Genomic DNA, 13078 nt, shown 5'->3' on the forward strand with positions numbered 1-13078 from the left:
TCCAGTGGAGACCTCCAGGTCACTGGCAGTGCCCACTGTACCTTCAACACTGCCCAGAAGGCTGTGGGGAAGGATAACTTCACCTTGATTCCAGAGGGCACCAATGGCACTGAGGAGCGGATGTCTGTCATTTGGGATAAAGCTGTGGTAAGGACTGATGGCCTTCCTCGTGGCTGGCCCAGGCATGTCCCTGTCTCTGGATGTGAGGCTAATGTTGGCCAGTTGAGAGCATTCTAGAAATTAGAACTTGGAAGATGGTATTAGGAATCAAGACGATTCCTAAAAGCTGATGTCCTTCTAAATATTATACCCAAGTCCTGCATCGAGGAGGAAATAGCCTCTTTAGTCCCTTGGTGACCTTCCCAGTCAACAGTCCTCACTCCATTTTCTTGAGAGTGTATTTGAGGGCTTCTAGGTTTGGTGTTCATACCCACCATGGGCTTCTGCTCAACCTGTTTTGGACAGATACTGACCTTGGGGGTTTGGAATCTTTCCCCTCCTCAGTTTGAAAAGGCAATAACAGATTTTCTGATTCTTAATGAATTCTTTACATTGTGTGAGTGCAAATCACCCTGTGTCAGAGGCAAGCTATAGCAAATGGGGAATGTCTTCAGGTTTTGCCAGCACTCATGTGCACAGCATGTCAGCATATAGGTGACATTAGCATCTCACACTGCTTCACAGCCTGTCAAAGCAATTCCTGATATATCATGCTTCATTCTTAAATCCACAGGAGAAATAAGAAACTTATTTTTATCTCCTTTCCCCCTGACCTGAGACAGGGTCTCACTATGTGGCCTGGATTGGCCTAAAACTAGCAATGTAGACTAGGCTGGCCTCCAATTTACAGAGATCCACCTTCCTCTGCCTCTTCAGTGCTGGGATGAGAGGTGGGACCACCACACTCAGTAAAATGCTTGATTTTTTTCCCCCCTCTGAGATAGGGTTTATCTGTGTAACTTCCCTGGCTGTCCTAGAACTCACTATGTTGACCAGGCTGGATCTCACAGAGATCCACCTGCTTCTGCCTTCCCAGTGCTGGGATTAAAGGAGTGTTAAAGACTGTGAATACATGTTAACATTCCTAATGCAAAGATTACAACATCTGACACAGTAGATGGCACTCCTCAGCCGGTTTTAGGAGTAGAAGCCCAAAACATTACTGAGTTGGTGAATTTTGTCTTTGCTATTTGATACTCAATTTCTTTGGTTGCTGATTGGAATGAATTTTTTTTAATATGCTTTTTGGCCATTTAATTTTTTTCTTCTTTTTAGTGCACACTCATTTCCTTGGTCTCTTATGTTTAGAATGGAAGGATTTCAGGAAATGATTGGCCAATACCTTGGAAAGCCGGATGCTGGGCTGAGACTTATTGACTAGAAGCCCAGACATGTTGGGAACTTTGTTGGAAGGGAAATCTCAGGGTGCATTGCATGTCAACATGTGATCCTTTATGACTGTTCTACCTTCAGCTTTCTAACTCCGTGTGTGTGTGTGTGTGTGTGTGTGTACATACATACATATGTGCTTTGCCCCTCAGGTCACTGGGAAGATGGACGAGAACCAGTTTGTGGCTGTGACTAGCACCAATGCAGCCAAAGTCTTCAATCTTTACCCACGGAAAGGTCGTATCTCCGTGGGATCTGATGCAGACTTGGTCATCTGGGACCCTGACAGTGTGAAGACCATCTCTGCCAAGACGCACAACAGTGTAAGACTTGCCATGAGTAGACATGTGTGTTGCAGGGACCAAGAGACAGGGCCAGTCCAGGGATTCAGGAAGGACCTCAATTGGACAGGAGTAAAGTTTCCCAGGATGTGTTGTTAACTTGCAGCATCCCAAGGGCCAGAATATCCCTTTTACTTTCTTTATTGAGATCTACAAGACTAAGACTCTTGGCCATGTTTCAGAGACAATAGCCTCTGTCCTTACACCTTCAAGGTTCCTAGAGGAGAGGATTTTAGCCCCTGGATTGTGACACCTTTGTGGGTTGAATGACCCTTTGACACGGTTCATATATCAGATACTTAATTACGATTCATAACAGTAGCACACTACAGTTATGAAGTAGCAATAAAGATAATTGTATGGTTGGGGTCACCACAACATTAATATGTTGTCTCAGCATTAAGAAGGTTGAGAGCCACTGGTTCAGAAGCTTCTAGAAGTCAGGCACCACTCTATTGTCATGGTTTGGGCAGCACCTTGTGTCCTGTGCTTACTGCAAGGGACCTAGCTAGAGCAGCCAAGTGTCTGCTCCCGAGGCAGTCATTGGGCAGTGTCACTTCCTGTCAGTCCTCTCTCAGGAGTGATTGACAGCTATGCTTCTTGTTCTAATGGAAATTGGCTTCTCTTTTCATAGAAGAAATAATGCAGGCAGTGGGTCACAGTTTAGGAACTATAGAATTTGGGGAAGCTCTTGGTCACAGAGCTGGGGGATGTTAGTATTCATTAGTCTGTTAGCATCCTGGTGTTTCCAACTGAGAGCCAGGGATTCGGGTGTTCTGAGATTTTGTGGACTCAGTGAGCCTAAAGCAAGGCTGTCAGACACCAGCAGCTCCTCACAATCTCAAATTCTGATGTTCCGGGTGGGGCATGCTGGGCTCAGTGCCAGCTTCTTTGGTACCTGTGGGTGCCTCCATGGTGGGTACTTCATGAGGAGACTGCTGGACTCCATCTTTATAGCTGGTTTTGCCCTGCTGGTTCAGCACAGCCTTAGTGCCAAGCCTGCTTTAACTTGTATATCCATCTTGGGCTCCACAGTGGCGTCCTCAGGGCTGACCTTTCTGTGCATACGTCTATCATTTCATAATCCCACTATTCATCGGACCTTCTTACTAAAGGGTCTGCTGTGATTATCTCAAGCAGGAAGATAAATAACCGAGAGGTGCAGAGAGCTTAAGTGACCAGTCTAACGTTACATAGTGATCTTGCGGTTGAGCCAGAATTAGAAGCCTTAATTTTTCAACATTCTTCCACACCAGACTGCATATGCATGCATAGGGTAGGGTGGGGAAAGTACCCTCCCCAGAGGGAATAAAAAGGAATGCCAAGGCTCATCAAAGACACAGGTGGCTGGGCTGCTACGTGGCTTTGGGACCTCTCTGCCTAGACGGGCAAGAGAGCAGGGAGGAGTGAGGGTTTGCGGGGACTGGTTGCCACTTGCATGGCATTTTTATGTCACCCTGTTCTGGGCAGTATCCCGTGTGGCTCTGCCAGGCACCTCATTGTCTCCCCCTGCTGTAGGGGCTGGCATTAAGCATGCCTGTGTGACACTGCCCATTTGGCGAAGTACAAATGAGATTCTAGGTTCTGGCTTCAGTGTGAAAAATCTAACTTCCATATTGCTAATCCTCCGTTAGGGTTTGCACTGTAAGTTTTGGAAACTCATGTGGGTGAAGTTAAAATGCCCATGCTTAGTGGTGGTGTGGCCCTCCCACCTCAGCCATTGACAGGAAGTCTGAGATCCCATCTTTGAACATCTTTAAATCACTTAGAGCAGAGGTTCTCGACCCATGGATCAAGACCCCTTTGGGGGCGTGTCCGATGACCCTTTCACAGGGGTTGTATATCTGCTATCCTACATATTAGATACTTACACTACAATTCACAGCTAGCAAAATTACAGTTACGAAGTGGCAACAAAAATAATTTTACAGTTGGGGGTCAGCGCAACATGAGGAACTGTATTAAGTGTCACAGCCTTAGGAAGGTTGAGAACCACTGACTTAGAGTCATGGCATTGGTTCCCTCTGTATTTTAAGGGAGAGGGAACATGGCTCCAAAAGCCGTACCGTCAGCTCCTTCCTAGACCACTAGCCCCAGCTCGGGTGTTATCCAAGACCTCGGGTGCCAGGGGCCAGTGCTCATGCAAAGGGAAGGGATCAGCCAGCAGTGGACAGGGGACTGGGAGCTTTTGTGACGGTATCCTTTCATAGGTTAGGCATGTCAGAGAAGTATCTAAGGCCACTCCATTGATGGATGGCAGGCCCGGCATGACAGGGCCAAGGTCAAGGCTGTGTTTGGGGATGGATCATTAGTTTAGGAAGTGATAGGGAAGTGGTAGGTTCACCTTGATCTTAGAGGATGTTCATCCCTTCCCAAGGTCATTTCGGAGGAGACAGGATCCTCTCACCAAGGTTCTTTTTGTGTCATTGTCACATATGTCTGGGGAGGGTGGCACCAAGGAAACATAAGTTCTCAGGCAGGCTTTAAGTGACACAATCCACTGTTATTCAGCACCCATCTTTCGCCATCTCCAAGACAAAACTGATCGTGAGAGATCGTGAGAGATGTTGTGAAGGACAACCCCTGAGATGAGGTCTCTAGTTTGGGACTGGGTAAAAAAAGTGCAGAGCTGGCATGTTCTTCATATGGGATCAGGGCGATGGAGATCTGACCTTGGGGAGATCGTGTGAACCATCCCAGCACGCCTCTGCTTCAACATTAAGGATGGCGATGGGGAGAAGGTCCCCCAAGACTCTGAACTGAAGGCTAGCACTCATACAGCCTTGAGGTTTAAATTCCCACTGCCTGGGCGTGTTTGACAGCCTTGAGTTGAAAATGGGCTGTGGGATACCTCAGAGGTGATGCATCCCAGGTACCCCAGGTACTTGAGTACCCCCTGAAGGACCTGGCTCCCTCTGGCTACTGTGCTCGTACACAGAAGGGAGATGTGATGGCGCCCAGAGTCTTTCGGTCCTTGTGAGGAGCCACTTGCTAGCAGCTGCGCCTCTCCACTTTTGTTTACGGCAATCCCATGATTCTCTGTGCCGCTCTGAGCCGCTCTGAGCCGCTCTGAGCCGCTCTGGCAACAGTCACGGCACTACCCAGGCAGTGGTACTTTTCTCCATGCTGCTCAGCCCCGCGTCCTTTCTCTGTCCTCTCCAGCCACTGCACCGAGCAGAGATGGCCTGTGACCCGGGTGTTGGTGTGGCTCTGCCCTCTCACAGAACCTCAAGGGCAGTGGTTCTCAGCATTCCTAATGCTGGGACTCTTAGCTACAATTCCTCATGTCGTGGTGACTCCCACAGCCATCAAGTTGTTTTGGTTGCTCCTTCATAGCTGTAATTTTGCTGCTGTTATGAGTCCTAGTGGAAACATCTGTGTTTTCTGATGGTCTCAGGTTACCCTTCTGAAAGGGATCTTGACCCACAGGTTGAGAACCCCTGCTCTAGGTTTTTTCTTTCCCCTCCCTTGGCCGGAGTTTTCCCAGAAGCACATGCTCTGTGCCACATGTTACCCTCCAGCTGTAGCCATTTGTGCCTGCAGACAGTCATATGGAAAGAGCCGTAGGCATTCAGCCTGAGCTGAGTCAGAATTAGGGACACTACTCTGACTTATGGAGCATTCTGTGTCAGAAAGTCTCTTGTTTTTCTGTTGCTTCTGACTGACAGATGCACAGGCAGGCAAACCGCCTGTTTCCTGAGAGGGTGTGCCAAATTGCCTGTTTTCACTCTCAGGGACATGAGCCCCTAAACATGGGTGGGTCGATTAGGAAACTAAACCTCAAGCCTGTCACGGCTTACTGTCTTTACGTACCACCAGTTGTGGAGGCTTGGTTTAACCACAGGCTGCTTACAGACTGGAAATCCAGGCAGGTCCATGAGAAAATGGCCTCATTTCACAATTAAGTTTGGTCCTTGTTCAGAGGCACGCCTTGGGAATTCAGTCTGCTCAGGGGAGACTTGGTGCAAATGGGAAGACACCCCACCCCACCCCATTAATGTTCCTCTTTTCCCTTCTTTGTATAGTACTGTGGATGAATCCAGGGCCCTGTGCATTCTAAGGGTTCAACCACTAAGTTCTACCACTGAGATGCACATCTCCATTCTACTTTGACCTAAATCACTCCACTAAGTCACCCAGACTGGCCTTGAACACACTATATAGCTAAAGGCAGGGCCTTGACCTGCGATCCCAGAATCCTGGGTTTATAGGTCTTCCCCATAAGACCCACCTTTATATTTGTAAAGTATTCACACATTCTCTCTCTCTCTCTCTCTCTCTCTCTCTCTCTCTCTCTCTCTCTCTCTCTCTCTCTCTCTCTCTCTCACACACACACACACACACGCGCGCACACGCACACGCACACGCACACACACAATTATTCTCTTCAGCTGTTTTCCCCCTCAGATTTGGAGATGTGGGTGAGGTAGTCCACATTCTAGGCAGAAAAATCAAGTGTTCCTGGGGTGGCCAGCAAGAACAGCCTTCTTCTTCTCTGGGGTTTGTCAGTAAACTCCATCAGTCCAGTCCAGGATTGTTCTGAGGTGACTTGTCTCCTCCACAGGCTCTTGAGTACAACATCTTTGAAGGCATGGAGTGTCGAGGCTCCCCACTGGTGGTCATCAGCCAGGGCAAGATTGTCCTGGAGGACGGCACGCTGCATGTCACAGAAGGCTCAGGACGCTACATTCCCCGGAAGCCCTTCCCTGACTTTGTGTACAAACGCATCAAGGCAAGGAGCAGGGTGAGTACTTTTGCTAACTTTTAAATGTCACGGGTTGAGTTCCACTCCACAGATGTCCACTAGGCACCATGAGTCAGAATACTGAGACGGGGGACATGAGGATCAGGAAAACCTGACATTTTCATCCGGAAGGTTAACCTGCCCCTGGATGAGTCAAGGATGATCAGAGCTTTGTTGCAGAGTGTGGGGTAAGGAGCCAGAGGAAAGAAGCATTGCCCTCGAGTCATGGAGGACAATGATATGGAAGATGTCAGTTGGGTTTTGAAGGCTGAGTAAGAGTTTCTCAAGCCAAAGGGTGGAGATAAAGACACTAGAAGACGGATACGATCTGTGGTGTACAGTGTGTTCAGGGCAGGGTGAACCGTGCATGGCTGGTGGTCAGGAACTGCGAGGTGGAGAGGGGGTGGAGCTTTAAGGGAAATAAGAGAGGAGTGCTATTGGGAAGACAACTTCATTCTGAAAATGACACAAGACCCTTTTTACAGTACGACCGGGGGCTTCTTGGAGGGTTCAAAGGTGATGTTGATGTAGTGGGGAAAGTTAAAAGAAACCAGTTGAGTAACTTGTTGTAGGGGAGTCACCTTGGGAGAGCTTCTGACCTAGAACTTTGGGGGCTGGTTGCACATCTGTCTCTGTTGTACCTATCCATACCGGGGAGGGGCTTATCCCCACACATCACAGGCCTGTCTTGGCTACCATTCTATCACACTGAGAAGGTGCAGGGAAGATGTCCTCTGTGAACATGACATAGGCTGTGGGACGATTGTGTGTTTCAGCTGGCTGAGCTGAGGGGGGTCCCTCGTGGCCTGTATGATGGACCCGTATGCGAGGTGTCTGTGACGCCCAAGACGGTCACTCCGGCCTCATCAGCTAAGACATCCCCTGCCAAGCAGCAGGCGCCGCCTGTTCGGAACCTGCACCAGTCTGGTTTCAGCTTGTCTGGTACGGCTGAGGGGGGGTAAGGTGGGGGGTGGGGGGCGTTCTGGGTAGGTTCAGCAAGCTTTGTGGAGCCATTCTGAGGCTTTTGGCTCCGCCACTGCAGAGACCGGAAGACTATACATGACAACGGAGTTTCAGCATCTTCTGATGGGCCATGTGGTGCTGAAACACTCCCCGTGGGTGACCCCTTTCAGACTGAAGGGACAATCCCTGATCTGTCACGCCCATTGCTAAAGAGGAACTGTGGTGGATGAGTGTGGAGCCTGGAGTTTCAGCCGTCTCACCTTGCTCAGGCCTTCTGTGTCACAGCAGAGCCCCCTGTAGAGTTGCTGTGACAGCCACACCTTCTCAGTGAGTGGAGAAGAGTAGATTTCTGTCTTGGAAAGTTCTGCCCCTCTTTCTCCTGGCCCATAACAGGTCCTTTCCACTCTCCACTTCCTTAGCTTTAGACAGATATCTAAGGCCTTGTGACCTGTGAACAGCATAGTTCATTACAGACTTTCCTTTTCTTGTCCCATCTGCCGGATTTTAGAAAATACCATTTGTGCTGGTGATGAACGAGGACCGTGTCATGGTGTTTTGGGTTGGCAGACAGGCCCTGTTGTCCTAAAGTGTGAGATTGGTCACAATGTGTATCATCTACGAATCGTTCACATAGACAGCACAGGTTGCCAGTCCGTTATGTAAAAGAAATGGTTGGGACTGGAAGCTAGTCTGCCTCTTTAAAAACTGGAAAAATATGTAGATAATGAACCCTATGTTGTGACTAAGACCCAAGTCCAAGCACAGAGTGTGGGCAGGGACAGATGGCTCAGCAGTTAAGAATGAACTCCGATCTTGTTGGGGACCCAAGTTTGTTCCCACACCCATGTCAGCCAGCTTACAACCACTTGGAACTCTAGCTCCAGGGGATTTAGCGCCCTCTTCTGGACTCCGCAGGCACTGCACTTATGTGTATAACTTCCCTGCACTCACACACGTAGATACACATAATTAAAAATAGAAATAAGGGGCTGGGGATTTAGCTCAGTGGTAGAGCGCTTACCTAGGAAGCGCAAGGCCCTGGGTTCAGTCCCCAGCTCCGAAAAAAAGAACCAAAAAAAAAAAAAATAGAAATAAAATCTTAAAAAGCGAGCATGCCATGCATCTGTGTTTCATATGCATATGACACAGTCTTGGAGGGGATTTGATACAGGATTTTTAGTACCTCAAGTTTGACTACAGTTAGTCATATCAGGTCAAGTGTGGAATCTTCCACTGGTCACATCCTGTCAACCCTAAAATAGTTATAGAGTTTAGAGCATTCTGGGTTTGGGAATTTCAGGTCTGGGATTCTTTACCTGAACCATCCATACTCCTCCTGAGTGAGAGGCATGTGTCAGAAAAGCCATATTCACTAGTACTTTGCATCAAATTTATACTTGCCCAGGGAGAGAATGCTTGCACTGAGTATGACCTGTAGGCTGCAGGCAGGTCCTCCTACTTCCTGTAGTTTGAACTTACCTTAGTTAGTGAGGTTTGGAGAAAGGGGTGGGGATATGTGTGCTTGGCTCAGCTTTTCCCCCAGGAGTGTTCCTGGGCTTACCGCAAGAGTCTGATTTTATTTCTGAAGACCCTCACACTCTTTTTTTTTGTCTCTTCCCTCTTCTCTAGGTGCTCAGATTGACGACAACATTCCCCGCCGCACCACCCAGCGCATTGTGGCGCCCCCTGGTGGCCGTGCCAACATCACCAGCCTGGGCTAAAGCTCCTAGGCCTGCAGGCCACGTGGGGATGGGGGATGGGACACCTGAGGACATTCTGAGACTTCCTTCCTTCCATTTTTTTTTTTTTTCTTTTTTTGAGAGAGCCTGTGATAGTTGCTGTGGGCAGCCAGTTCCTGGGGCTTCCTCTTGGGCCCCCTGCACTCAGTCTCCCCTGGAGTTTCTGAATTCGCTCACCCAAGTCCCTACACAGTCATGAACACCACACCCAAGCCCAGCCACCCACCCCACACTGAGCTGCATCCAACATGCAGACATGCGCCACCATGCAGATCCCAGCAAGGGTGCCCTTATCACATCCTTGGCTGTGCAGTCAGCACCTTCCTGTCACGGGGAAGATTTAGTGAATTACCCTGAGCTGCCTTCTTTTCTTTTTAAAAATTTTTAAAAATGGTTTTCTTTGTGGGACTGGGGAGGGATGGGGGGGTGGGACTGTTTGTTTTTTTTTTAATACTAAATTGAAAGCCTGATTCAATATTAATCCTTGGGTCTTGAACTGGACATCCTAATGATGCAATTACTTAACCATTAAGCTGATTCCGAGGCTGGCAGGCTACCGCCGCCCCTCTGGAAAGGTTCCATGTGTCTGTATCACCCATCCCTTACTCTTCCGGGTCAGCTGTTGAGAAGAGACTGGTTTTCTTCATTGGCCTAGATTTTGCAACAGATTAGACCTTTTGAAGGTTCTCTACCATTTTTCTGTGTCTCCGGTCTGTTCTGGCTTTTTCTTCTGCACTCTTGGAGAGATTCAGATGTTGGTCTCCTGGTTTGTGTTTCTTCGAGACAATGTGCTTTTTTCCCTGGCTTTCTGTCTGTTCTCAAAGCCAGGCATCTGAATTTGGCCTCAGACACAGCCTGAGTGGACCCTAGTTTTGCCCCCCACTCCATAGTTTTGTGCTATCCTGGTGTCTGTTTAAGATTGGTGCTAGCTGATTCCCGTCACTAGGAGGTGGCTGAGCTTGAGGCTTGCCAGACACAGGGATGGCCCTGATTATGTCACCAATATTGTCACATGTGGGCCCAGAATAGAGTCACTTGTGGTGGAAAGAGATGGGGGGAAGAATTAGACTGTAGGAGTAACAGTCTCCAGTTAAATCTGTAAACCCAGTCCCCAAGCTCACATGAGACGACCAAACTGGGACCAGTCTCTCTGTGGAGGAGCCCTGCCCAGCCTTCACCAGGAAGTGTCTTTGGGGATTTTAGAATGTTGGGATTTCTCATTGTGTGAGTGTGGTGGTCGGAGGAACATTTCTTTTTCTTTACAGTTTTTTTTCAAAAGGTCTAACATGATGGGGGAAGGCTTTGCAAAGGTAGAAATCTTTGGGATAATTAGACTTCAAGTCTTTTTACAAGAGGGGCAACCCTATTTTAGGAAACAATATGTCGTGGGAAGAAAACTATACAAATGGAACCGCATGGCCCGCTTTAGAGATCATGTCGCCTCTTAGAGACCATGTCACCTCATATCTATCACCCTTCCTCTTCCTGTCATAGTGACAGGCTTTCACTAGCTGGCTTCTTTCTGTATTTGCTGATGTCTGTCATACTCCTTTCCAAATGTGTTTACAGGTCCCTGTAAGCAGTGTTAGGTCTGTAGGCTTTTATGAATCCAATCTGCTTGTGTAAAACAGAGCATCAAAAATTAGCGATACTTTGAGTGTCCACACATTTTGTCTTTGGGGTTAAGGGTCGGGATTTTGGGTTTGTTGTTAATTTTCATTGTTATAAAGGTAAATTGCACTTTTAAAAATTGGTTGACTTAATATATTTGCTCTTTTTTTTTTTCTTACCTGCGCTTAGAGAGGAAATTTGAACATTGGAAAACACAGTTTTTATTTTATTTTATTTTTTATTTTTTTGGTTCGTTTGTTTGGATTTTGAGAAATTTGCAGCTCTTCAGTATTCACTCCCGATGTTTCTTGTATGGGGCCGCGGGCCTCTTGGTTGTTTTCGAGCATTTTCTTAAAAAAAAGAAACAAGACAAACGCAACAGTTTTAAACCGGAAGATTTCCGCAGTCCGTGTAAGCATGTTTACCTGTTGGTTTGCTTTCTGTGTCTGTGAAATGAATGTCATGTGTAAATGCTAACCTAAGGCAACAGCGTCTCAGAACTGAGTGACTGCAGTGACTTGATGCTCTACATCATTGTAGAATTTACTGCTAGACGGTTTTAACCCTTGAACCTGTGATTGTGACCCACGAGGGGGGACCTTTCAGTGCTAAAGCTGATCATGTGTGTAGCCAGAAAGGTACTTCTTTCTTTTTTCTTTTTCAAATTTTTGTTTTATTTTTTGTAACCACTGTCTTAATGGCAAGATAATTATGGTAAAATACAAGTCTCGTGTTTATTATTCCTTAAGAAGTCTGTGTTATATGACCACGGAACACCCAATAAAGCAGAGTGTGGTTGTTTCAGAGGTGTGTCTATATTCCTATGGTGTGTCAGCTTCCCCTCTGAATTGATGCCTGGGGAAGCCCTAGCTTGGGTTAGCCTTGGACTGTGGACCAGCCCAGGAGTGCTCACCCCCATGGTTCCTATGGATATCCTGGCTACGGGATGATGTCTCAGCCCAGGAGACACCATGCCTGGGGGATGAGGGTAATGGAGACTGAGGATCAGTGTCTTAAAACCCCATCCCAGCAAGGCCTCCAGGAGGGCCAAGCCAAATTTGAGCCTAGGGTTTGAGTGGGACCACATGGGGCAAGGTTGGGTTTCAGTGGAGATGATGGGCTTGCTTCTCACATGTTTACCCTGGGAAATCTTCTGACTATGTGGGTGCAAGGGAGAAAAGAGATTGTCGAGAGTGTCCTGACACTTCCGTGGAGGTTCTGTCAAAACCGGTACCCTCAGCTCAGGGCGAAGGATGCTGGTGGGGGTGAGAGTCATGCTGGGTTTCTGGGTATCAGTTTGCAGATCCTTCCTTTGGGTGGTATTGGTTTGAGTGAAGAAGGTGTGTGGTTTGGGCACCCTGTGTCTATCATATGTTAGGACTGGTTTAACCCCAACTCCACAACATCTGATCATTATCACCACTATTTATTATTGTCTAAACTTTATATGAGGCAACATGCAGAATTACATAGGCCTAGCCTGGTGGTTCACTGGGGCAAATGCCAAACACTCAGGAGGCTGAGGCAAAACTGGGTGACATAATAAGATCATCCCTTTAGAAAAAAAGAAAACAGTGAAAAGAAAAAGATGATGTCATCATTAGAGCAAGAAAGTGCAAGAGGCCCCAAGTGGCTTTACACCCCTCAGCATGATCTACTATGGCCAGTTACAACATTGACCCTGGGTAAGGGTGAAATAAAAGAGACTGGATTCAGAAGGAAAGGCCTGGGCTCCTCTGGGAACCATAATGCAGAGTGTAGGACTGGCTTTGTGATCAAGAAAGTCAAACGTATGTGGGAAAGGGGAGCACGAACTCTTCCTCAGTCATGAGGAACCTGTGGGAGAACAACAAAGACCTCAGGTCCATCCCATCATCCCCTAGACTCCATCCATACCAAGAAGGGCTGGTGCACCCTGTAGCTTACAAGTCTACAGTCCCCTCAACCTTTTGGAGGTCAGTTTTTTCAGGATAGACCCCAGAGAGGCCCGTGCAGGCACTGGGAGTTGGATCTACTTGAGCAGGGACTTAAAGTGATCCAGGTACCCTAGCTTGAAGTCCATGCTCTGGCTAGTAGTGTCTGATCCACTGTCTCCTATTAACGCCTCTTGAATGGCACAAGGTGAGCTGGAGGAGGCCGAGTCTGAAGGTGGACCAGGTAGCTGGTGGCATGGTTAAGTCCAGCCAGCTATGTTACTATTGGTATATTTTAGCCTAGACACATGCATGAAAGCCCAAGGAAGCCAGAAGGGCAACGTTAGGAATGTCTGGGGCGTGCCTTGCTTGGAAGAC

The 13078-nt window shown here is 47.8% G+C and overlaps 1 protein-coding gene across 2 annotated transcripts in view; it reads left to right on the top strand.

Annotated features, from left to right (window-relative positions):
- Dpysl2 (dihydropyrimidinase like 2) overlaps positions 1-11593 on the top strand; it is a 106774-nt gene extending 95181 nt beyond the window's left edge. For both annotated transcript variants that reach the window (XM_032917593.1, XM_032917594.1), the window contains exons 10-14: positions 6-147; positions 1542-1712; positions 6295-6474; positions 7251-7416; positions 9067-11593. In XM_032917593.1, the coding sequence (XP_032773484.1) occupies positions 6-147; positions 1542-1712; positions 6295-6474; positions 7251-7416; positions 9067-9158 (751 nt within the window). In that variant the 3' untranslated portion in view covers positions 9159-11593. The remainder of the gene's footprint in view (positions 1-5; positions 148-1541; positions 1713-6294; positions 6475-7250; positions 7417-9066) is intronic.
- Positions 11594-13078: the final 1485 nt, after the last annotated feature.

This window comes from Rattus rattus, chromosome 12 (assembly GCF_011064425.1).
Source record: "Rattus rattus isolate New Zealand chromosome 12, Rrattus_CSIRO_v1, whole genome shotgun sequence".
NCBI classification, from domain to species: Eukaryota; Metazoa; Chordata; class Mammalia; order Rodentia; family Muridae; genus Rattus; species Rattus rattus.